Raw genomic sequence first — 26,894 nt, forward strand, 5'->3', positions numbered from 1 at the left:
TGGCAAGCAAGTCCCCATTACTACCAGGGTAGTAGGGATTATTTGGTATTGAATATGAAGAAATTGGTACAATAAGGCTCAGTTTATTTGAACTTGGGACAAGTTGTAATGAAAATAGTAAGACTGAACTTGTCTATGGTTTATTTTGTCATTCCTTAGTAACGATGGCTTAACAACTGTTTCTGCCATGTTGGACTGAACACTTTTCATATTTTCCTCAGATTTTTTTGAGTGTGTGGATAGTAATAGAATAATTGATACTGAGCAGAGAAACATTCTAGTGTTTCTAACTCTCTCTGAAGAGATCAAATGTCTTAGAGTAATTTGCCTTCTTTAGCTCCTATAGTGAAGATACCATAAATGTCATGCACTAACTCTTTTTCCCTGTTTTGAGCAGATATAAAAGTGCAAGAGAATGAAGATAATACTGCCATCATAAACAGTGTCATGGATGCTCACAAACTTCTCAGAAATAAGTTCTGGCCTTCTGTGCAGTCCTGGATTCAGGTGGGATAAAGAGAGAAATTTTTTTCTTCATTTTTTAATAAAGAGATGGTGAAACCAGGACTGGGATACAGCAAAGCTTGAGGGAGAGTGAACCAAAAGGAAATGAAGGTTGAAGAAACAGGAACAATTAGAGAAGATTTCCATTTTTCCATTTCAGTAAAGGTGGACTAAAGGAGACTGCAGGAGCTATGTTTATTGTAGGATAGCTCTCAGCCTTGGGTGTGGTACCTATAGGCAATTCTTTGTTTTGGTGTTTTGTTTTTTGTTTGTTTGTTTTTGGTTTTTTTTTTGTTTGTTTTTTGGTGTTTTTTTTTGGTTTTTTTTTTTTTTTTTTTTTTTTTTTTTTTTTTAAGATAGGTAAAACTTGGCTTCTTTGCAAAGTCTTGAAGTAAAACACAGCTTGTTTTTGTTAGACAGCTCTCTGTCAGGTTAGCAGTATATCATGGAGCCTCCTGAGTGAAATTTGACCTACTGGAGGGCACTCTCAGAAGATGTTTGTAATAGCTGTTCATTTTTGGCTTCACTAGTTGCTGTTAGTTTTTATAGTCTGGATAGCAAATTAATTGGCTTCACTAATTGTCACTTGTACAACAAAGGAATTTGTGATGTTGTTTCATTAATTATGAGGGAAAACTGGAATGATTTATTTTTTTTGGCTCAGACTTTAGAAGAGAATAAGGATGTTGTTTTTTTGGTTTGCAGCTGCTTACCAGAGCAGGAGTCAATGATGATCGGCTAAGACGTGCCATTGAACTCAAGAATGAAATGGAGACTGCTATGAAGAAATACAAGGAAGTGGACATTTCCTTTAAAGCCAGAAAAAGAAAAGTGGTGAGTTTCTTAAAATTCTGTTTTACTTTAGAGGACCATTAGTAAAGTTTAGCTGTATACAGAAAAATGCTCTTTCTCTTAAGCCCTGACCTTTTCAACACAGATTTTATTGTAAAGTACATTAATTCAGCTGATTGTAGCTTCCCTCAAGGAGCAGCAAACACCTGTATAATATTCCAGGGGCCTGATTATTAGACCAAAACTGTTTAAGGCATCCCTGTTGTTGTTTAGGATAGAAAAGTGGGTAAGTACAGATTTTATTTACTCTTAGTTGCTTTATTATAACACTGTTAAATTCTCAGCTTGTTTTGTCCATATTTCTCAATAGACACTGTACTGCTCATGTTCTTTCACAATTTACTAAACTCTGAGAGTCTCTCAGTTCAGGAAGGTCGTTTCTCTGCTTTGTAGCATTTGCTCTGTACTAAGCATGTAATGTGATTAAAGTTATCACAGGAAAATTTGGAGCATCAAACTGTTTCATAGACATCAACTACCTGTGACAGTTCTTGTGAAATAGGTAGACTTTGTGGGTAAACAGAGGCTGAAAGATCAAATCCATTATTCAGGTCCAAAAAGGAGTTTATGGCCTGTTTACACAGATAAAAAGCAGAGCTGCATGACACTAATTTCTGTTGCCTGTGATGAAATTAAATAACTGCATAGCTTAACATAAAAATAAGTGCTTTGGGTCAGAGTCCAGACTAGAGTCTGGTTTGGATTTACTGGATTGTAAGAATTTGATCTGGACATAACAGCTTGAGCTAAATTGTGTAGCCTCATTTAGCCATGACTGAGTGTTGTGGACTTTGCCTTCATTGTACAAATGAAGCTAAATCAAGATTAATCTGGTTCATCATCTTAACACCTCCTGATGTGCCACACCAGTCAAAAATGCCAACTCTGAATGAAAAGTACTGAAAGACTGTCTTGTCAGAGGCTTTTGTCTCCAGTGAAATATGTGTGCTACCTTTATGCAACCAGCTATGAAGGAATCCAGACATCTGCTGTCATTCCTGCCATTTGCTTGACAGGACTTCATTTGCTGCACCTCTGCATGGAATATTGGTTGCTATATTTCTTGTAAGATATAAAAGACATTCAAGCCTTGATTTTCATGTGTGTGTGTGAACAGGCACGTGTGTGAGTGTGTTTAGAGTGGTATGGTTACCACTTAGGAGAGTGACCAGTGCTGTCTGTATGCTTATATAACATGTTTAGAACTAATACCTATATTAATTTGAAAGCTAATAAATTCCATTGTTAAAAGAACAAAAAGATTAGAAGCACATAGTGCTCACAATACTTTCAAAATGAAGCAATGCAGACTGAGTTAACTTAAGCATTGAAAACAATATATAAATATTCCTAGGGTTTCTCTCCAGTGGAAAATGGCCAAATTTAGTGTTAGTGCTGAGCTATTTTAAATTTATAACCTGAACACAGAGAGGTTTGTACAGCAGAAGGAAACTGCATAAATTATATTTTATTCATGTGTCAGATGACTTTATTGAAACATAAAAACATGGCAAATTGGGAGTCTAGTAGAACAAAATAAACAGAATCTCTTAGGCCACGGTTATTGAATCTCCATCTGTCAAATATTTACATGTCAGCATGTGAAGCACTGCACACATCTCTTCAATTGAGCATTGCTGCCTCTGTTAGGTGTTGTGGCTTTGTCCAGGTGTCCTGGTGTCCTTGGAGCTCTTGCCATGCCAGTTTTGCTGTCTTCTGTCTCTCTGAAGCCAAGAGGAGCAGTAGTGAGAGCCTGTCTGTCCTGCACAGCCCTGGCTCCCAGCCACCCTGTCCTTGCAGAGCTTTACAGATGGGATTTGCTGGCACATGGACCAGCTCATGTGTGGAGATGAGCACACCTGGAGATGAAGGGGAGTGTTCAGTGAGCAGAGAGGGAGAATGTGAATCGGTGGCTGAGTGCAGAGGGCCCCATGCAGGTTGGTTTGTGGGTGGTCTGTGCCATCTCTGTGTTTGGATAGGATGGCAGTCCTGCACTCTGAGGTAGCTGTACCCTTAACTGGAGAATGTAAAGGTGAATTGTTTGTGTACTTGCTCATTTCAACTGTCATCATGATCCTGCACCACAGCAAGCCATTCTTTCAGGAAGAGATGGGTTTTATTTAATTAGCAAGTACAAAACAGAGTGACAGGGACTTGGCAGCTTGGCTGGGGACTTGGCTTGCCCATTCTCCTGAGACTTTTTGCCTTTTCTTCGTGCTCAGTCTCCATGCTTCTGTAGTCACTGGTTTTCCCCCTTTTTCTGTTTTGTTTCTGTTCTGTCTGGGAACAGAGGGAGTAAAGGCTTTACCTATCCTCAAACTGAGATCAAGAGAGTTGATAAAGGGAAGGGTTTATTGAGAGACAATGAAACTGGAGATTTATTACTGTGAACTCTACTATAACTCTCAATCCCACAGAGATTTAAATTGCCACTTTAAAGAAGGAAGGTCCTGGGGTGCCTTACAATTGCCATGTGTCATTGCTACTCTTTTTTAGCTGATCAGTTACACATGGATATGGATGAAATGCAAATAATTGTATATATCTGGAGTAATTCTTGATACTACAGTTTAATATGAATATACCAGCAGTGTAGCTTGATGTAAATTGCACTGAGAGCAAGAAATTGGTGGTTACCTGGTCTGATTTCACAGAAGAAATATTTGATTGGTTCATAAGGTGTGTGCTTTTGGCAATCCTTATTATTATATCCATGCTTTCCATTGTTTCTCATTTCATTTTTCATATCACAGAGCACAAGCCTCCAAGGCAGGCGCCTTTGGCAGTCAGAGCCTGTTACACAATTAGCACAAGCTACTTTCTCTGAAGTTCTTTTTTGCCTTTATCTTTACTGTTCTCCTGAGACTTTTTGCCTTTTCTTCGTGCTCAGTCTCCATGCTTCTGTAGTCACTGATTTTCCCCCTTTTCATCTGTTCTATTCTGCTTTGTTTCTGTTCTGTCTGGGAACAGAGGGAGTAAAGGCTTTACCTATCCTCAAACTGAGATCAAGAGAGTTGATAAAGGGAAGGGTTTATTGAGAGACAATGAAACTGGAGATTTATTACTGTGAACTCTACTATAACTCTCAATCCCACAGAGATTTAAATTGCCACTTTAAAGAAGGAAGGTCCTGGGGTGCCTTACAATTGCCATGTGTCATTGCTACTCTTTTTTAGCTGATCAGTTAAACATGGATATGGATGAAATGCAAATAATTGTATATATCTGGAGTAATTCTTGATACTACAGTTTAATATGAATATACCAGCAGTGTAGCTTGATGTAAATTGCACTGAGAGCAAGAAATTGGTGGTTACCTGGTCTGATTTCACAGAAGAAATATTTGATTGGTTCATAAGGTGTGTGCTTTTGGCAATCCTTATTATTATATCCATGCTTTCCATTGTTTCTCATTTCATTTTCCATATCACAGAGCACAAGCCTCCAAGGCAGGCGCCTTTGGCAGTCAGAGCCTGTTACACAATTAGCACAAGCTACTTTCTCTGAAGTTCTTTTTTGCCTTTATCTTTACTGAAAAATGGAAAAGTCAAACTGCTTTTCAAACCGCAGAACTTTCTGGAGGTTTAGGGAACTTCCCTTGTACAAAGTCTCTTGTAGGAAAGCACAGAACTTTATGCAGTGAGACAATTTGACTTAAAATGGTTTATAGTGACATGAGTTCTAACCACTTTTACTTTTCTCCTCCATGAGAGCGAAGAACACAAACCATCAGAGAGTCTTAATTACAAGGAGGGCCATAATTTCTGTGTGACACTTATACCCTGCCAGCACGAGCAGCCTGTGTTTGGTGTTTGCCTCTCAGGAGCTGTGGGAGGAGAGGGAAAAGAAAAACAAAGCGTGTCCTTTAACTGTCTAGAAACAAATCCCTTGAAGCAGATTTTATAATTACTAATACATCCCAGTTGCCCAGTCCACACATTCCCCATTCCCACTGCTGTGCCCCCAGTAGATTGGAAGTCAAGGCATTTTTTACAAGCTGTTGCTTTTTCAGATGGGTAGAGGGTGGGTGAAAAAAATCACAGACTACCTGTATTGGTCAAAGGCAAGTGAGTTTTTGTGTGTTTACATGGGTTATGCTCACTGTAGTTAGATCCTTGTTTAGGGTGTCAGGTTTCTGACAGGAAATGCGTTTTGAGGGTATAAACATTTTGAGGGTTTTGAAATTCATTTTTCTGTGAATCTGGGTTTTGGCTGAATCCGGGTGAAGAGGGTGGGAGCTGTAAAAAGGCTTTTATTTCACAGTAGCAGGGTGCTCAGACAGGAACCTTTCTTCTCCGAGTGCCTGCTCAGGATGATTCCAGTGCCCAGTAGAGGGAGTGCAAACTGCACGCTCCACATTTTTCTCTGTGCCACCTTGATCCAGAGCCAGCCATCTGCTCAGTCTGTGTTTTCAGGTAAACTTACTATGACAGCAACACCAGAGACATTTCAAGTTAATTCCTGACTCCATGAATTATTGTAAAAGTACAGTTGTAATTATTGCCTTAGATTGGTGTTTAAATGGACACTACTGTTTCCAGACTTTCAATTCTTTTGCAGGAATAACTTACGATCAAATTGTTCTTTTTTTTTTTTTTTTTCTGGTTAGAACTAGATTTGTTTCTCAATGTCTTCTTCCTTTTCTTATAATACTGGATTAAATTTTTTTTTCTTGTTTATTTTCTGATTTGCTGCTGATTAGATGCAAATGATCTTGCAATTTTAGAGAGGACAAGTATGTTCTGTATTATAAATCATGCACACTACCTTTCACTTACATCCTTTTCATAAAGATTTACCCATTAGGATAATACTTGAAATCCTGACATTGTTAATAGAAATGTAGCTCATTAGCTGGATTTTGTACACTCAAAGTATGCTTATGTCTTATGTAATTACCTTGGGAAGCCATGGAAGGTTTAGTACTGAGGCTGGCTAAAACTTGGGCAGACAGAATCCAGGAGGGAAGATGATGTGAGAAACATCCCATTCATGTGTGTCAGCAGAGGGATCATTTAACAGACCTGTTACACTTTGAATTTTAAATTTCAAATTACATTAACAACCAGGGATATATAGTTTTTCATTAACTGTATTCATTACTTTTTGTTTCACCTTTCCTTATCTTCTGTCAAATCTAAGCATGTACTTGGATCTTGATTTATTCATGTACTTAATTTTATCCATGTGAAACATCTGGCTGAACTCAATAATGCCATTAATAATTAGATTTGGAGTAGCCTGTCCTTGTGTTGTCCAGAACCTGATACTCAAACCTCACTATAATACAAGTAAGATTTTTTTCAGAAAGATTAATATCAGAAAATTGTTACAAATTTACTATTTAAATATTTGCTGCTAATTATTTAGTACTAAAATACATTAAAAGGTTTAAATTTTAATATGTTATAAATTAAGCCAAGAGTTCTGCCAATTACTTGGTTACAACACTTGCTGACTTTTTTCCCCCATGTCTTCAACTACCGTTTGGCATTTTAGCAATTCTAATGAGTTATTTCTACCTAATAATTTTGTAGCTTTATAACCAGCTCTTTTCAAGTCTGTCTTTTTATTAAGTTAGTGCCTGCTTTAGGGAAAAAAAAAAAAGAGCTGCACTTGAGTTTTAGATTTCTTTTTCTGCTTCTGTGGCTGTAGAGAATCCAGTCCTGCTGACAGCTCTCTGTTACAGCTTCCTGTACTCACATCCTTGCAGATTTTTTCTCTTGTTCATTTTAGAGAAGTTGTTTCTGGGGTTAGGTAATTGTCCTCAGTGGTCCCTCACAGTGCCTGAAACCACATTTACTAAAACATGCTCAGACCATGCAGCAAGAGAGACACCTTGTAGAGAAGTCTTTTCCTCATGTGCTGCTTTTTAACAAAAACCCCAACTCTTAACAAGAATTTGCCCTATGAAAACTGGAAGCATTTAATTTTAAGATTTAAATGATAACTTGATGTTGATTGTTATTATGTTTTCTACAGAGAAATACAGGAATATTTGATAATTACAGCAGCATTATTCCTAAAGATGTTCTTTACCAGATTTTATACATTGTTAGCATGTAATGTGGTCAGAATAAATAATAAAATTTATTAATATTTATATGGTCAAATTGGTAGCCCAGGCAACATTTTAATGGTGTGGGTTTTTTTGTCTAGGTAATATTTATCAAAAAAGCCAGGTCAACCATAACTGCAAAAGTAAACACAGAATATTAAGTGGGTCATGCAGATACTTAATGCTCCCTCTTCCCTCCCTCCTGTTTTAATTGATGTTGTTTTTATTGTCATGTTTGTCATGTTCTTATTATTTCTGTTAAAGGATCACTTTTCAGCTAAAAGAGCTTTCAATTTTTTTAGGTTTTATTAGGATGTAGGACCGATATAAAACAAAACACTGTAAAATTAGCCCTCAGAACAGCACTCCCTTGTTAAAGTGCCTGATCAGCTGGGTGATGGGTTTGGTTGGTTTTGTTTCTTCCTGAGAGCTGAATGTTGCTGTGGTGTGTTTTATGCTTTGCCCTGGCCGTGCAGCCTGCCACTGCTATGAAGTTATTAAAAATATCTTGTTATGCAGATCTAGCCATGAATTCTTGGGGTTGTCACTGTGACGACCTCTGAGCCCTGTCTCATTCGCAGGTGGCACAATGCAATTTGGAGCTCCTCTAATAGAGTGTAAAATAAAGGAGGATGTCTCCATCATCAGCTTAACCCTTATGTTAAGTATTTAAGTTTTTCAGGCCCAAGGGTCATCTCCCTTGATTCATCTATGAATACTGAGCAGTGTGTACTCTCTAAGTAGGCGATATAAATTTGCTTTCTGCTTTTTTATCCATCCTACCTTACAAGAGGAAATTGTGTATTCAAGTGAATTGTTTTGTGAGGTTCATAAAGGTACATTGCTAAATGTGTATTTATAAAAATGGAAAAGGAAGAAAAGTTTTAGGCTTGAAATATACATTAATGCATTTAAATTTAGCTGATGAGCAATATGAAAGTAAATATATCTGCATCTAAAATGTCTTTGTACCTGAAATCCACAATCAGAAATACACATAAGGTTATGTGTATCTTGCATAGAATAATTTTTACCTGCCTGTAATAAATTAGGTTTATTTAATTGAGATTTGTATTTACCTGTTGTTGTTAGACTTGGAAACCTTCACTACTTTAACTAAAACTGCTGCATCTCCCCGAATGTGATACTTATTTTCTGAAAAATGTGGATTGCAAGAAAACTTGGACTTTTTGATGTACCTACTTAAGGATTAGGATGATTTATGCAGTAGTGAGGTATGAAAATACATCTGAGGACACATCTTGAGTGGTTATTGCTAAAGAAACAGTGAACTTGCCTTGCAATATCTTCCTGAGGTAATAGTTTTGTCCAATGTACCAGTTTTCTAGACTGCCTTTATTTTCTGTCCTCTGAAACTGTGAAGGCACACACTGATCTGCTGGGTCTATTGGTTATACCAGTTTTTTCTGGAAGATGCAGAGTCTTTTGAACTGGTTTTTGAGCATGCCCCTCCAGGACTGTGAGAATCCTCACAGATTCTTGCTTTAGGGAAAAACTGGTTCATCAGGTAGTTGTTACCTTGCTAAAGCAATTTGGAGCAAGGTATGTTCATTCTCCAGTGTACCTTGGCTAAGTGTTGGGCTGGAACCCTTCAAGCATTTTTACTAACTCCTGGAAATTAGGAAATAATGTGAAAAGTGCATTCCTAAATAAAAGTCAGCCTGGCCAAGATGCTTATGTGCTGTTGAGCAACTACACATAGAATGAATGGTGATACTTTTACGGGTGAACATAAAATGTGCTTTGCCTGGACCACATATCTAATTTGCAGTCATGGGGTTTGAATTTATGTTCATATCACAAAGTGAAGGGGAGGGAGGCTGTGTGGGAGATTCTTATAAATACAGCTCTGTTAGTAGTTTGTGTTTTCCTTGTGTTGCACATGAGAAAACTCAAGCATGGTTCTAAAATCTGTCCAAATGCCAGCATTTATTTACATGTCACTTGTGTTGGATGATAGAATGGAAAAGGAGGAATGTGTCTTTACATTAAAGATACACTGTTTGACTATTGAGTTTCTATTACTGGCACTGAAGATTTTTCCCCCAGTCACTGTTTTCTTACATAGAATATGCTCAAATTTCATTTAACATAACTGAAGTATATTTTGTGTTGTGGTTGAATAAAAAAATGCATGTGCTTAAGGTTGCCCCTCTAACCAGGTTCTACAGCAATAAATATTCTGGTTCCCCAACCAAAATCTTCTAGAAAAATATTTAGTTGGCTTTGAGTAGATGCACATGAGATATTGGCATGGTGGAATAATTTGCAAGATCTTTCAGTGAGGGTATTAGCATATAAATAGCAGATGCAATGACGACCATCACAGCTGAGTACATTTAATTTTTAGTTTATAAGATAGAATGGGTTTTTAAATGCATAGCCATCAAGCCTGCTGAAAGACAAATGAAGTTTAGAGTTCACTTGTCTGAGGATGCCTTACATCATTTTTTTTTAGAAAAGGGAAACAGGCACGCATAAAACTGAACAAAAGTGATTTCTTGGGTGAAAAATAATTGAGATTGCAAACCAAGTTAATTAGACCATGCAAAATTTATTTAATGGTCCCAGCTGTAGTTTGCAAGTGCTGTTTTAGTGAGTAGATATGACTTCTTCATGTGCTATCTTTTCTCTTCTTTTTTCTAAAATAATTAGTAGTGGCTGTACATCTAGTCCTATAAACTGATTGCATTGTATATTTCAGTAATTTTATTGCTTACTTTAATTATGATTGCAGAGACTCGGTTTTTTAAATCCTCTTAACAGAATGTAGCAGTCAATTTGTATAAAAGTGAGCAAAGGATCAAGGGCTTTTCTTCACATCTTTTCAAGCATTGTATGAGGCTTTTTTCACATATCCAAGGTGGGTGGAGGCTTTTTTCACATTTATTACTGGTTGGGATGGGTGAACAAGGCCTGTAACTGGGCTCTGGTTGCACTGAGCTGCACTAACAGATGGAGGCTGTTGGAGCATTGACTGCAAAGTAAAAGAAACAATTGCATTTCTACTGGCATCCAGTCCTTTTTCCAGGTTTTTTAAATAGTGCAGAGTAATAAGGAAACATCTGTTTTTTTCAAGTTTTTTTAATGAGTTAGGGAGGAAGTGGTTTGATTGCACTTGTCTAGTTGGAATAGTCAGCACTATTTTAAGTTTTTAGTGAAAAATCAGGAGAATTGTGAAGATGTTCTAAGTGATTACAGTGAAAATAATTTCTGTCTTTTTTTAATCCATATTCTTATATGTAAATAAGTACCGCTCAAGAATCTGAAAATTGCCTAGCTAAATCCTATTTCTTCTCACAGGAATACAGATACCTAGTCAGTGATCCTACCATGTTAAAGAAACCAACAACCAGCACATAATTTTGCAAACACATCATTCTATGACTTAGATAAATAAATACAAAAATACATATCAGCATTTTAGAGCAGATTAACAGGCTAAAAATTGCCTTCCCCTTGGAACTTGAGGAGCAGTGGTGGTGCAAGCAGCCTCTGATGTCTGGGGATCTGGTGGACCATTCTCTAGTGGCAGACAGGGGCCCATTCACCCTCCATCTGTGATAAGACGGTGTTGGAGAGTTTCCTCAGATCACCTGAAAATTAGAATGGATTTGAACCCAGGAGCTTCTTTCTCACATTCTTTGACAGTGATTGAGAAGCAAGCAGTTTGTGACTACCTATCTTAGAGGTATTTAATCTTGTACGCTACAAGAAAAGCTTTACATTGTGATATTTATCACTTGCTCTTATACTTTTACTTCCTTTCAGCCATGGCACACTAGCAATTTCATATTGCTTGTTTTTATCTTGGTCTCCTTTGTCATGGTTGCAAGTACCCTAACTCCTCATTCCTAAAAGGATTATACTTTAATTGCCACTTAAAACTATTGTCTTAAATATTTATTTCTTCTGATTTAATGATGGATTGGGGTTTTTTTTCATTGACTGAAAAAATTTACCTATAATGGAAACATAGATAGGAGGTGGTTGAGCTTTCCCACTACCTCTGTAGAAGTTGCTTTTTGGAACTTTAAAAAAAACAGAACATACTTTTCTAACTAATAATGTTGCCCATGAGCTCTCCCACTTTGTCTAGCAAGGAAATGGAACAAACATACATAAATGGGATGTTTCTGACAAAGTACCACTGGAATGAAGTAAATTGAGGTATAACTACCTGCTATTACTGTGCAACTTCTTGAATTTCCAACAGTGACAACTTTAATATTTTAAAGTAAAAAGATGACTTATTTAACTTGTTAAGGATTTTATCAAGCTAAAGACTTTGTCTTTTTGAAGGGAAAAGACGGCTTAATTCCTGATAGTTAGCTAAGCAGTTAATTTTTTTTTTTCAGGAAATCTAAATTTAATAGAAGACTCCAGGGAAATTCAAGGGTGTGAACAATACGCATAATATTTTATGAAAATGACCCCCATATTTAAAATCTGGCATTATATGTTATGCATTGTAGCACCAAGTCCACATCTACCTTTTAGAAAATTAAAACACATAAATTCTGTTTAGTGTTTGATATGTGCTGCACTAGCTGAAAGCCATAATGCCCCTAAAACCTTGGGTTGCTTTTCACCTTTCATAAATTCCTGGGTAGATTCTATACAAAAAATAATTTTCAGCTCCGTGGCTCATTGTTATTCAAAGTTGATTGATTGTCGTCATTTACCCAGTGAGGAAGTTAAGTGCTCCTGTCATTTCTGAAGAGTATAATTGGGACGTTTCACAGGTCAGTGGTAGTGACAGGTTTCCCTTTTGATTAGTGTTAGACTGATAACAAAAATTACAGTTTCCTATGATTAATGTTTTCTATAGTACTTGAATGCACAGTTCATGGATTGTACCTAAACAAAGTGAATTTGCATCTGATTATGCCTTTTCTCTGTCAGGCTTTTCACGTGCTTTAAAGTTTTAGATCATGCAGTAATGCAGCAAAGTTGCTTCCAGTGCAGTTTTCAAGTGGAGGATTAGTGAAGCCCACTGAATTTTAGAATATTACCATACAGAGAGATATGTGCCTCGAGTGATAGGAACAAATTAGGTGAAATTTCAATTAAAGATAGTACTCTGCTTTCCCTCTAGTCCTCTCAGATATGACATGCAAGGAAGTACTGGTATAATATCCCTGCTATTTTAGGTATAATCTGGCAATTTAAGTTAAATGATCAGGCTGGACTGAGTTCTTTCCTCTTGCTTGTTTGACACTATTTCTCTGTTCCTTAAACCTGTTGCTGTTTATTTGTTTACAGACTGAGTGAATACAGAAGGAATACACTGAATTTACTTTCCCTGTTTTATGATATGAAAGTTAGTTTGTACATTATGACACAAAGTTGCAGACTAAGATCATCTATGACAAATTTTATCTTGGTGAAATCCTTTTTTTAAACAGCTAGGTAAGAAATGGAACCTGAATATGAAAATCATGATGATGTCCTGCTTGTGGCTGGAGAAGTACTGGAGGTTATTTGTTGGTGGTTACTTCCAAATTTACATTGTCCCTAGTAGATGAAAAGAGAATGACAACAGTAGCAGAATTTCAAAACCAAAATACAAACCAGCTAACTTCTCTTCAATCTCTAGCCCTCTTCAGATGTGCAATAGAAAGAAAACATGATGATTTTTTTCTTTCTGAAGGCCATTAGGAATATCTTCTAGAAGTTGTAATTTCAGACAGATGTTCTGCTTTCAAATCTAGTGGCCTTGGGAGTTTGTGGTTAGTGGTGGATCCTTTCTTTGATTAGAATTCTGTTTTGGTTTCTGCTGGGGAGGTCAGGCTCAGTGTGCATGTCTGGGCTGGGCCAGGTATGGCCTGAATTGATGCTTTGATTTAGATCAGGAAAAATGATAGCAGTGGGAAACAAAAAGTAAACCAAGGGTGCAGGATCCACCTGCACTGAGCTAAAAAAATACTGGCAGCTCTCAGGGCAGGGATAATTGGGCTGAGACTGCACTCGGGTCCTTACCTGTCTTTGGCAGCAGGGTGCTCTCAAACATGATTGCCCTGAGACCTTCTTTTAAAATGAAGAGTAATTAGGTATTCTGTAGTAAGAATGCAATAGTAAATTGCAATAGTAAATTCTGTAGTAAGAATGCAGCTCCTGTCATCAGGACAGTAAATCTGTTTTTTTCTCCTCTTTTTCACTGGAATTGCAGCTTTCTTAGCTCAAAGTAACTTTTGTAACAAAGGGAAGAATTTTATTTCTAACTTATACCATCCATTCATTATGTGTTAATGTATATCTGTGTATTAATATCAATTAACGTTCTTTGTTAGAAATTAACACAGTCCAGGTTACAATTAATGACGGCCAAAAAGAAATACTGATTTTTTTTTAAGTTATTATTTATTTTAATTTTTAAGCACATTTGATAAACCAAGGTTAGCTGCTAGATTTTGGGCTGCAGAGTATATGTATGATTTAAAGGAACTCAGCTGTGACACAAGATAGAGTAGTGAATTAGATTGGGAAAATTCTGCTGCAGGCAAAACCTGCAGTATCTTCTGTTGCTTGTAACAATGAGTAGTTGGTATGAATATTAACAGAATCCAGGTGCACTAATAGAAGTAAAGAACACAGCTGAAAATAGTAAAAATTATGCTATTCCTTGTCAATTGCTTTGGGTTGCTGCAGTGATGTGGGAAAAGTGATAGCCTGTGCTAATGTTGGATTTAGTGGATACCTTTTACTGTTTCCTTGTAAAAGCATATGGCAAACATACAAGAAAGTACTAATTATGTTGTTGGGAATGAGGTGATTCTGAACATGGGTAAAGGAAATAAAGCTTTAACTCTCCATAATGGTTGCCTTTTTAGGGTAGTTGACATTTGATTTTTTAACGCTCTGATAGTACAGACTGTGTCTGGTGACACAGATTCTTTTAGCTTATGTGCAGTTTAGAAATAAAAATAATTTTCAGGTATGGAACAAGCTTAGAAAAAGTATGGATTTGATGGCACATACACAGCAGTTGCTAGCTAAAATTATACAAAGGAAGCCACTTATGTGGATGAATTACACTGGTTAGTTGGAACTCTATTTTTATTTCTTTTTCACCTACTCGTGGATCCTCAATTTCAGACTGCAAGACAGACCAAGTGCACATTTGGGAAAATCCTGTTTTGTTGAGTAGAGTGTGCTGTCTGGTGGTATAAATGATTGGGATGTACCAAATCAGTTAAGAAATGAATGTATCAAATTATTCTTAGTGCTGTTGTGAAGAAACACACTGAACCATTGTAGCATACAGATCTGAATATTATTTGGGTCACTTTTAGCTTGCCCATTCATCAGCTTCCCCTCTTGTTTGCCTTCTCTGGTTTTGAACTCTTAAAAAATTTGTGATACCATTTAACATGCCACAGATTATTTGAGTGCTGGTAAATTAGTAAAATCATCAAAATGAGAAGAGTTAAAACTGTCATTTGCTCATTAAGTCAAAATCTTGGTGTTATTTTAAGATTTTTTGGTCTTATTTTATAGCTTCACACTTTCTCAAACTTCACCAACTGCATGTGTTCTAATGGATAAAAGGGGCTTTAAGGAGGCCCTTAGGATAGAGTATGGCTTTAGAGATAAAATGTTAAGCAAAGGCCTAATCTTAGATAAAGATTAAATACATAATTAGGGAAATACTTTTGACATAGAGAAGTCTCAGTAGGGCTATCAGGATGTTTGCAAAATATTTTCAGTGTGAAGGGAAATGAAAAACAGTCTTCACATGAAAATAAAGACAAAATAACCCCAACAAAAATATCTCTGTAGATGAAAGCCTCGGATGATGATGATGAGGATGAGGATGAAGATGAGTTTGTGGAGGTCCCTGAGAAGGAAGGTTATGAGCCCCACATTCCAGACCACCTGCGTAAGGAATATGGTGAGTTTGCCCAGCTGTGACAAGCTTTATCCCTGCATGTTACTGCTGCACTAAGGTAAATAAACAGCCATTCTGAAGTAATAAAGTGATCAGCAGCGTGGGTAATCTCTGCCTGCTCTGAGGAAGTCATTACATGGACACCAGAGCAGTGATTGGCTCTGGATAAACAAATACTTTTAGGAGCAGGAGCAACTGAGACGAGCAGCTTATTCCATTCCTTCATCTTCCACAGGAATTCAGAGCCAGGAGCAGCACCCTGTGTGCTTGTCAGTGTGCAGAACACACAGTGGGACAGGAGGGATTGCAAAGTGAAGCTGGCAGTGAGCCTGAATATTACAAATACTGGTGCCAGTATGGTGAGCTGGGATAAGGTGCTGTTCCCTCACCTGCACTAGTGGCAGCTGGATATGCACAGCCACTTTCTCCCATAGAATGGCCAACTTAGGGTGCTGCAGGGTGGCTCTTCTTGGTTAGGTCTTGCTGTCTTTTTGTTTAGGTGATGTTAAATGCAGCTCAGCCTTCAAGTGCTGAATACAGCTGCAGAACACATAGCAGATGACAAACTGTAATTTTGCATTCTTAGTAAAAGTAGATAATTTTTAAATGAAGTTACACTTACTTGTGTTCTTGTGAAATTGAGAGTGGTGTTACTGAAGAAAGTTCATCTTAATTCAACTTCAGTGCATTGCTCCTTGTCCTTTGTACCTCTTGCTTGGTAAGTCTGCAGCTTTACTTCTGTGTAACAGTATATTTGAGGACTCTCAAGATCTCAGTACATTGTAGGGAAGGGTAGCTGCCATCAAAAAGCTTTAAGTTAAAAACCTGTAAGCAGTGGCTTGCTCCTGCATTTGTCCATGAGTATTTGTGTAAGACTGGTGGTGTTGCTGTGGCTTTTTCAATGCTGTTGATGGTTATTTTTCCCATTTCTGCAGTTTACCTCATGAAAGTCAGGCTGCAGCTACGACCTGGAACTCATTTTTCATATCTTTAGCAGCAGCCTAAGTAATTCAAACATGCAAAAGTTCTGTTTGTACTTGCCAGCTTCCACTGGAAGTGAAATGTATTCGCCTCTTCTCTTTTATCCCATCTTTCTCATGAACACACATTTTTTAAAAATAAAGCACCTTACCACCCTTTGTATGACACCATCACAATACCTGGCTGCTATCTGAATTCCTTCTTATAGATAAGGATAAAAGAAGAAGCCTGCTATCTACTCAGGGATATTTTAAAAATCAAAATGGATTAAGAATTTCCCAATTTGTATTTAAACTATTGCTGATAGGAAAATATATTATAGTGAAGAAGTCAACCAATCAGAAAACAAAACCTCTTATTTTGTATACCTGTCATTATGTAGGGGCTAATGGTCACACTTGGTTGTTCTTTATCTGATGTGTTCATTAAAAAAACAAATTTTGAAAGAAATTAATAATTCCTGATGCTTCTGAAGACAGTCAGCTTTACTTACTGCTATTAAAAGCTATTATATATTTATATGTGTTCCCAGTTTAGGAAATGGGCTGAAAATAACTCAGAATTCCTGAAAATCACAGCTTAGAAAATGAAAGTCTGCGTGAGTGTAATGTTCTAACTGGAGCATTAAACCTCCCATGTGAAATAAAATCCCAGTGTTATGTGGAAAGTGTGAATGGTTAATAGCTATTTTTCCTTTTGTTTTTACTTTTCCTGAACAAGCCAGATTAACTTGATACAGTAAACCAGAAAACAAAGCTGTAAAACATGACTGTGGAAATGGATTGAAACGTGACATGTAAATTATTGATTTAACTATCACTTTATTTCCTTTCATTTCCCTCACAAAAATGTATCCTACCAACAAGGTAAATTTTGTGCTTCTCCTGAGAGCTGAAAAACTTGTTAAAAATGAAAATTTATTAGAAGTTCTATGCGTAAGTATATAGACACATGCAGTTGTATTATCTGTGTGTTTAATTGGTTAATAACTACAGTTTCAAAATTGGTGACGATATTAAATACAGAAATTGAATTGAGCATGGGTGCAGTTTGGGTGGAGGTAGAATTGAACAAGTTAATTTGAATCTTGATGTATAAAATGAAATGTAAATTTGTTAAAAGAATTTAGGTGATTAGATAATTGAAGTGTGAAGATATAACCCATTAGAGGTGTCATGCCAAATTAGCATTACCAGAATTTTAATGACTTCCCATTTGTATAATCCTTATTTACACTTGCATCTGATGTCTGCAGCTGACAAGAGGCCAGCTCTCCTGTGGGACCACAGGGTCATTTAAAATACACTGTGGTGCTAAAGAGGAATATTTGGCTGAAAAAGAAACAGCAGTGGAAATAATTTTCATATGGTTGCTCAGATCTCACCACTGGGCACTGATGTTGCTGATACCACTGATGAGTGACCTGTCCTGGTATGGCTGGTATTGCTAAGCCCTGGAAAATGGAGCCATTATTCATTTAAAGGAAAACTTTAGGGAGAAACAAAATCTTTTCACTGGAGGTTTTCCACATTCCAGCCTTTGCTGGTCAGCTGTTGGTTCCATGGGCATAAAGCCTTAGGGTGGATGAGGTCAGGGATGTAACTGTGCAATTCTATTCTGTGGGACATTGCTCTTGTCCCATAGAATAGAATTTTTGGCTGATGCCAAAGAATGAGAGATTCCTTCCTGCCCTTGGTGGTCTTGGCCAGGCTTGCAGCTGAGCTCTGACTCACATGGGAAGTGATCTCTTTTCTTTTCCACGTGCAAATGGAACAATTCTCAGCTCTAGTCTGAAGCACCCACTTTAGTTGGTAGTTCATGTCTGTGTCTCATTGCAAGCATTACTTACCCGTGCAATAATGCTTTGGGAATAAAGCTTTTAGGAAGTCCTATAGCTGTTTTACAAGAGCAATCATCTGACTTGGGACTATTAGCATGGAAGCAGTCTACTGTTATCAAGTTTCATCTTTATCCAAAATTATATTAGGAATGACTGTGCAGTCACAAACCTTTATTTCTACTCTAGTTAATAAGATTATTTCTCTTGTATTTGAGCCTTAAGCTGAATGGTTTTAGGTTGCTGATAGCTACTTCATAGGTTCACATTGCATCTTGGAGTCTGCTTGAGATTTCTTTCATACGGGAATCAAAGCTACAATTCTAAAATCCCAAGAGTTAGTTCTGTCAATTTCTGAAATTCTTCCTTCATTTCCTCACAATGGGAAGTGCTTTTTCTGGGTTAGATGTCCCCAGACTGCCTTTTCTAATCTGATGGTATCTCAGTCGTACTTTTCTGTGTGTTAAGTAGCTGCAGTTCAATCGTTGAAAAGACACAGCTGTGCTGGCTAGGTGGAAATTAAAATTATACCTAAGCATTTTCCTTCCTTACTGCAGTGATTTCTCAGTTTGTCTGGGTCTAGCTTTTCAGTCCGGTTTGACTTGTCTGGTCTTCATACCTCAGGAACTTTTGAGGGAATTCTCCCTGCACGTGAAGGATGTGGAGAACAGTTTTATGTGGAGGAACAGCTCAGTGGAGACCTCAGCAGAAACAAAGCTGTAAACTCCAGAGTGTGTAAAGCACCATTGTCAGGGGTTGAGTTTGTGACTTAGAATTACACTGTCTAAGCTAAATAAGGCTTGTACCTGACTTCTCTAAGGGGAAAAAGTATGTCATGTTTTACAGGGGGAATGTTAGACAGAATTACTTATTTACCTCTTTGAAATTCAGGTTCCTTTTTCCTAAATTTGGAAAATGCAAGTAACACACAGTTGTGTTTCTCAGCCTGACAAGTCGAGTACCTAGAATAAGTTTTCTATTAATAATACTATGAATCCTTTACAAAAATCAGATGTAGTTGTTACATGATGTAAATAGCATGTGTTGATTTATCATAACTGTATTGAAAACAGATATTCAGCATTGAAGTTAAAACCCCAGACCAGAATTTCTGTAATCAAATGCATGTGTGATCTCCATTTCTCTTAGGATCTTAGGATCTAAAACTCCAGAAGTATTTAATTATAATTTTACAAGTGAGATTGCCTTGTTTTATTAGTGTGTTTTGATATACCTGTGTGTGCACAAACACAAGTCCTGTATGGAATCACAGAATCATCATTAAGATTGGAAAAGACCTCTAAAATCATCAAATCCAAACTTTGAGTACCACCATGCCCACTAAACTACAACATTGCCACATCTACTCATTTTTGAATACTTCAGGGATGGTGACTCCAGTACTTCCCCAGGGAGCCTCTTCCAGTGTTTAACTGCTCTTTTCAGTGAATAAATTTTTCCTAATATCCAACTTCAACCTCCTTTAGCACAGCTTGAACCTACAGAGACCAACCCACACTTAGGACAATAAATGCTTGTAACACTGTATTTGGAATAAAGATTAACTTTTCACATTTACGGAAAAACATGATTAACCCTTCCAGCAAAATACTTCAACATCCATGTATAAGTATTGACTGTAGATACTTCTTCTAATGCATCCTGATCAGCTGGTCATGGAAACTTTCCTCATTCTAAGGAGAGGTCCTTCTGTGTAAATAAAAATTTCCCAGAAAATTTAACAGGTTGTGAGATATACTTGATTTGTGCTGAAGTTATTGGAAATTAATGCTCACTGCACAAGATGTTGGAACACTTTCAAGTAGTTTGCCACAGCAGTATCCCTCAGAGGATCTATGCATGGCCAGGGGATGAAAAATCATAAGGAAAAAGCTTAAAAGGTGAGGGTGTAAGGTCTAGAAAGGGCTTGATAGAAATGCTGTATATTTGTGTTTTTCTGGTTCTTAACTACGGTTGTAAAGCAGTAATAAGTGGGGTTAATTAATGAGAGGTAACACTGTGTCAACATATTCTGTAATTCCAGTAAGACAAAGTGTTTATGTAATGTTAGTGAACTCTTCTCCTTAACTACCACAGTTATCTTTTTTCTTTAATTTGAATTTCCAAAGGAGGATTCCAAGATTTCACATAATGAGCATAGCTACATTCAAAGGCACTGGGAAGCTTTGCAAAGTCCAAGGCTTATTGTGCTTCCTGAGTAAAATACCAGCAGGCATTTTCATTGTGAGCACAGAGTAAGAGGGGAAATATTGGACCTGAACTGCTGGATTTTCCTGGCAATCTAGGACAGTGTCTACTGTTATAAATCACATACACCTGGCTTAACTAAGATTCAACAAATGGGCAGCAGAAATTATTTTTTTTTTTTTCAGGAAAGGTGAAGTCCATAATACTTGTTTATATTCTATCTCTGTTTTTTCAATTAAACTTCAGTGAATCTGAAGTAGCTTGATTTCGTCTAAATCCACACAGCTGAGGAAACCTGGGCTTGCTTTTTCTCTGAATTTTCACTGAGGGGCTTTTATCTCCCCCTAATCCCACCATTTCTGTCAGGACATAATCTCTTTCTCAAATTTACATTTTAATTACAAGGCCAGCTGAACTAGCTAAAATCAATAATGTCAGCATTCAGCAGCCTAACTTCAGCTGAAACCCCAGCCTCTCTCTTTCCTTCTATAGATTTATCTTGTGAACACAAGCTACTTTATTGCTTCAGGCAATAGGTGCCATTTGGTCAATTTAAACAAAAAGGGGGATTTAAACACTTTTATGATTCTTTCTCAAAGCTGCTATTGGCACAATTTGAACCCAGGTACTGTACTTGTTAAATAAACCACACAGAACAGCAGAATTCTGAAGAGGAATTTTACTTTTAAAACTGTACTTAACCCCATCTATGTTTTAAAACCAAAACAAAGCAACCCCACCCTGATATTGGACACCATTCAGGTGGGGCTGTCTGCCTGGTCACTCTTGTCTTTATCTTGTTAGCAAAACCTACTTTCATACATAAATACTTTTAAAAAACTCCACAGCGGAGGTGATGTTACTGATACCTTAGTGTATCTATTTTTAGCTATTTTTCTGTTAATGGTTTAAAATAAGAAATCAATGAGAAAATATTTTGTTCTTGTAACTCTTAAGAATTCCTATATTGATCTTCCAGATGTGATTTTTATCTATCTAAATGTCACATTGTCCATTTATCTCTCTTGCCTTTCTTGTCTGTTGCTGGCTGCCTGTCTCTGCTGTTCCCCTCCTCCTCAGCCAAACCAGTGTTGTGAACAAGCAATCATGCTTCCTGTAAACACCACAGGAAAACAAATGGAAAAAATAGGGTTTTCTGAAAACTTTTAATACATAGCATGCATTTTCTCTGAAGATGAGAGGTGTGGTGACACAAACCTGCTATCTTCTGGCTTTTTTTTTTTTTTACTATTTGTAAATTGTACACATACAAGTGCTGTCAAAATATTTGCTTTCAACAATGCTTTTCAGAAGGGGTCCTTTAAAAAAAAGGAAGAAGAAAGCAGTTTATTTGCTAAATACAGTCTGAGCAATTCTGCATTACAGATAGTTTATGGCATATTCTTAACCAGGTTAACTGAGAAGGGCCAAAGGCCCTATTTGTAACTGTTTCTGTCATTAAAGGAAGTTTATTTCTCTAAATACTGATGATTCTGAAGTGTGGTTGCACCAATGTTTTTGGTTAATTCTGTTTCACTTTGATAAAAGCACCTGAGAAAGGCATTTTCCCTTTCTAGCCTGTGATGTGAACTGAGATGGAGCCCTGCCCACTTTCCAGAGACATAAATTCAAAATTCCTGCATTATTATGCCACTGAAGTGCTGTTTAAAAGCACATTTTTGTGGAGGCACCATTCTCCCTCTTGAACAGCAAGTCCACAGCCTAATAAGTGTAATGAAATAATTTCTTCTGCTGTTTAACCTAGGTATCTGCTTAAATCCAGCCTATTATATTTAATTATCATTTCCTTTATTCCTGGTCCTTCTGCAGACTGTTTTCTAGTGCAGAGATTGTGCCTTTAAATGGTTTTGGGTGAGTTTTTTTGGTTTTTTTTTTTTTTTGGTTGGTTGGTGGTTTTTTGTTTTGTTGGTTTTTTTTTTAATTTTTAATAATGTTCTTTAAAGGCTTGTTGACTTTGGAGAATGTAGAATGTTCATAGCTTTTGTTAGTGTGTTGTGTGGGCAGGAGTGAGTAAGGGAGCAGCAGTGCCAGATGTGCTCAGCAGCAGCATGGACTCTGGATTTTGGATGAGAATTGTTGCTGTCTCTGGGGAGAGGCTGTCTAGGGTTAAACAGGTGTCCTTCTCAGTGCTCTGAGCTTTGGAAAAGGTTTGGATGTTGTTCCCTGCACAAGGACTCAGCTCCTGATGTAGATAGGTGGAAAATGCATTCCCAGGAGGTGGATCTCAGAAGTTGCCACCTCAGCATCTTGGTCTGTGGTTCTGGTCAGGCAGTGCCATCCATGCAGTCACACCCCCTGGCTTAAAGGGAATGAGTGATGCAAACCAGTCAAGGTCAGGATGAATTACTGGGAGACCTTATAAGGTAGTGAGATGGGTCACAGCAAATTGTTCTAATTTTGTTCATGGAAAATATATTATTCTCTCAAATAAAATTATTTTGTGTACCAAGCCTCCCTGCCACTGTGGCTCTTGCAATTTCTTACTCAGATGGCTGGTCACAGATACAACATTAGCTTTTCCTTTTCCACTTAATATATTGTGATACATTAAATGACTAGCAAAGCAAGAATGCTTCTGAATGCAGCCTCAGGGCTGGTTAGAACTGGGCAAAAGATCAAAAGTTACAATTAAGTAACAGCCAAAACATGTTAGATAAATTTTAGTTACTTTTCATAAGAAGGCTCAGATAATTTGCTGAAAATTTTAGGTTTGTGAAACTATGACTTCTTGTATAAAATTTAAGGATTTTTTTGAGGGATGAGACCTTGCATTTCAATACATTATTTCCTAAAAGGAAGCCACATTGGTGTGAGGGGTCTTTCCAATTGTAGCTGTCATTGGCTGAAAAGTTCTTGTAGCTACTACTGGCTAATAGAGTTGCTCCTCCAGCTCAGCAAGTAGAGGCAGGTGCTGTCTAACAGCTGAGCCTGTCTAATTGCATCCTTACAGCCCATGATGAGTCTCTAATTTGGCTGTATAAACTAATTGAAGTTACCCCACCACTGAGCTGCTGGTGCTGAACATCAGTGCCTGGTACTGCCTAGCAGAGGGCTCGTTCCTCAGGTGTAGCTCAGGCATTTCCTGTCTCTTGGACAGACTTTCTGGGTGTACTTCCTTCTTCTGCCAGCACTTAGATATTTTCTTCTGGCAAATTGTGTGGTTTAGTACTGTGAAAAACAAATGTGCTCTAAATAATTCTGTTTCGCTCTCAGTGGGGTTGATGTCTAATGCAAACTGAAAGCAGGAAGATGTCACCTGAGCTGTTTGGGTGGACTGTGAGGGTGGGAGAAGGAAATCACTCCTAAACATCAAGGGTTTTTTGCAGGGCTTGAACCCCAGTCACCTCCAAAAGCTCCGGTGGCAAAGGCATCGAGAGGAGCAGCTCCTCTGAGCTCCCGCGCTCCGCTCAAAGGGAACGAGGATGAACTCGATCCAACCTGTGCAGCTGCCACCCTGAAACTTCTCAGAGACAAACTACCAAAGCTACCATCTCCTCGTGCCAGGTCATCTTTGTTTTAATTCTTGTACAAACCTCTTGCTCTTGTGTTTATTAATCATGACAGCACACAGAAAAGCATTTGTGAACCAGGCAAGCTGACAAGGCTGACTTGATCTCGTTTTGAAGTTGCATCCATTGCTTAATGTTTGGGATTTTGTTGGTGATTGCACCAGGATCTTAGAGAACCTTTTACTGCTCAGTTAATATAAATCTTATGTGGTGTAAGTGGCCTTTATGAAAATACACTGTTCCCTTCTTTGCTAACAACACCCCCCAGCCCATTTATTTGGGTGAATTTTGTTTGCAGCTGAACAGAGTGTATCCTAATGTTCAGTTAGCAATTAGTTTCAACATCTCTTTGTTCCCAGTGACTTGTGCTGTCAGTGCTGCCTGGAGATGTTGTATTGCTTCCAAAGACATATTTGTTATCAGTCCTGCTCAAAGTTTGGTGAAACTCCAGCCTTTCCTAGCATTTGGCAGTGATTTGAGGATAAGGCTGGCATCATCTGCTTAGTGGCATGTTCCTGGAAAGACTCTACTGTATGGGCCAGGAAAGCCCCCAAAACCTAGCAAACTGGAATTAATCCGAGATTTCCAGTACAACATCTGTGGCTCCTGTGGGAGTGCAGTATGCATGATTCACTGCTGCCCCCATCAGATCTCTGGGCTTCTGCCCCCACAGTGTGATATGTGTTAGCCAGCACTAGCTGAACATGCAGTGAGCTGCAGAGTGTGTGGTGTTGTGTCATAATGTCTTCCTTTAAAAAAAAAAGACAACCTTGAAAAGTAGTTGTAATTGTACATGTAAGGTAATATTAGTGTTGGTCTAAAAAAAATCTAATGAAAACAGAAAAAAAAGAAAATGTTGTTGTGGTCATTGGTGTTCTGTATTGACTTCTCATCAATTTTCTCCAGTGAATCTGCAACTTCTGAGACAGCAGACTTGGAAGATCCTGAGAGTAAAAGAAGAAAACTGGAAGAAAGAGCTAAAGCTCCCCTCATGCCTTTTGGATTAGATCTTCACTACTGGGGAGAGGATCAGCCAAGTGCTGGGAAGATTCTCAAGTAATGCTCTTTTTCTTTTAAGACAAATTAAACAAATAAATAGATTTACTTGTACTCAGAGGTCATGCAGTGGGCTGACTGCTATTTCTTTTGATAATTACTTCTTTACCTTGTGTTGTAGGACCCATAAACAAAGTCAGAAATTCTATCTTTAAATGTTATTTGTTTTGAGAAGATGTGATACTAATTAAATATCCTTTGATGCTTCAAAGCACTTTTTTTTTTCTGCTCTTTTTATGTTTGCAGCATGGCATCAGTTACTCCAATTTAAGCTGGTACCTCGTTATGCAAAGGGCTCTGCCAAGTGTGTGATAGACATTCCCTGAGCTGGAGACTTTAAGATCTAAATAAGTAGCAGGCAAGGTAGGAGAAAGGCTGGGGAAGTGTTTTTCCTGACTTCACAGAGTGGTAACTGAGGAAACTGATAGGCTTATTCAGTCACACAAGAGAAGGGTGGCACTTACAGGATTTGGATTTGGATCTTTCACTTTCCATTGCTGTCTGGGAGGTTTTGTGTTTCACGAAGCACTGCTGACTTAGGGAAAGCTTTAGCACTGCTGGGGAGAAGAGGTGGTAGGTACACATCAGAATGTATTTCTAGCAGTCAGTTTTTAAAAATCCTTTTTACTATTTTTAAATGAAAGTTGGATTGCAAAGTCCTCCCTCTATGTATAAATTTTGTTTAAGTCCACCAGAACTTTGCTATCCGTGTGTACCATACCTGCCTTGAAAAAGGCAAAAATCACTGACTGGCTGGGTTGCAAATTAAGCTGTTGTATTCTTAGCAGTATTACTTTAACTTAGTTTGTTTTCTTACCAAAACAAATAAAAAACCCTAGCCTGTAATCACAGTGCTAAAACAGTGTTGGCAGAAAGGAACAAGAGGAAATTTTTAATCCTGCACCTCACCTGATTTTGTAAAATGCTGAATATCTGTTAAATTACTGAAAACTGGTGCAATTTGATGCATAAAAGGGCTTTACCACAGTCACTCCAGGCTTCGGATTCCATCTCATGTGGTATAGGCTCTTCAAAGCCTATGAAAATATTTTCAGCAGGGCTTTAGGAAGCATTTGTCTGTGATAATGCCAAAAAGGTAGTAAGGCCTTATTTTACATTGCAAATGAGTTATTCAAGTCATAAGTGAAATCAGAAGCATATTTCACTGCCTGTCTGCCTCGTGCTGTACTGTTTTATTTTTATGCTTCCCAGTAAAATAGAGGGCACACTTCTGAACCTTATAGTCTATAACTACAGATGTGCCAATCTAACTAAAGATAATTTAAGTAACTGCACACACAATACCATTGACCCCAGGCATAAAACAGACTCACTGAAAAATTAAGGTAGTTATCAGTCAACTCCTTCAGCGTTTCTGTATGCACCCATACTGGCTCTGTAAGATTCTTAGGGGAAAAAAGCAAACTGAAAAATAGACAACACATATGGGTTGTGTATGGAATTTGAATTTTTAAAATCTGAAGGGGAATAGTCTTTCTGTCTCATTTAGCAGTGCACTTACTTAATCACAGCATTTACAATAAATTAAGATTTTAACAGTGAGAATGTAGCCACCAGGGAAGATTTTCTAAAGATGTTTTGTTGGGTTTTTTTTGGGGGGGAGCAGAAGGTAGTGAATGCTGCAGTGTTGAATTGTGTAGAGTCTGCTGTGTCAGCTTAACAGACTTATTTGGATAGCATGAACCTTCCAGACCCATCTACTCTCCTCCTTGAATTAAATCTGCTTACTCTTAGGAGCAGAGTGAAATAGCTGGTGCAGCACTGACTGTGACTAGGATGTTTGAATTAGCCCATTTTTGCACTTGCTTCAGGATCTCTGTAAGCATCTGGGGTTAGAATTTATGTTTATACAATGTTTTTATAAGCTTTCTGTCAGATTAGAAATTAAGATGATGTAAATTCATTGAAAGAGTGCAGCAGTTCTAAAAAAGCTTT

At 37.7% G+C, this 26,894-nt stretch overlaps 1 protein-coding gene across 2 annotated transcripts in view; it reads left to right on the forward strand.

Moving 5' to 3' along the window:
* The window catches only part of UVSSA (UV stimulated scaffold protein A), a 47,392-nt gene that overhangs the window by 6,464 nt on the left and 14,034 nt on the right, over nucleotides 1-26,894 (forward strand). For both annotated transcript variants that reach the window (XM_041476661.1, XM_041476738.1), the window contains exons 5-9: nucleotides 398-507; nucleotides 1,210-1,338; nucleotides 15,218-15,329; nucleotides 23,700-23,877; nucleotides 24,789-24,938. In XM_041476661.1, coding sequence (XP_041332595.1) covers nucleotides 398-507; nucleotides 1,210-1,338; nucleotides 15,218-15,329; nucleotides 23,700-23,877; nucleotides 24,789-24,938 — 679 coding nt within the window. The remainder of the gene's footprint in view (nucleotides 1-397; nucleotides 508-1,209; nucleotides 1,339-15,217; nucleotides 15,330-23,699; nucleotides 23,878-24,788; nucleotides 24,939-26,894) is intronic.

Source organism: Pyrgilauda ruficollis, unplaced genomic scaffold (assembly GCF_017590135.1).
Source record: "Pyrgilauda ruficollis isolate IOZ18807 unplaced genomic scaffold, ASM1759013v1 scaffold1, whole genome shotgun sequence".
Classification (NCBI taxonomy): Eukaryota; Metazoa; Chordata; class Aves; order Passeriformes; family Passeridae; genus Pyrgilauda; species Pyrgilauda ruficollis.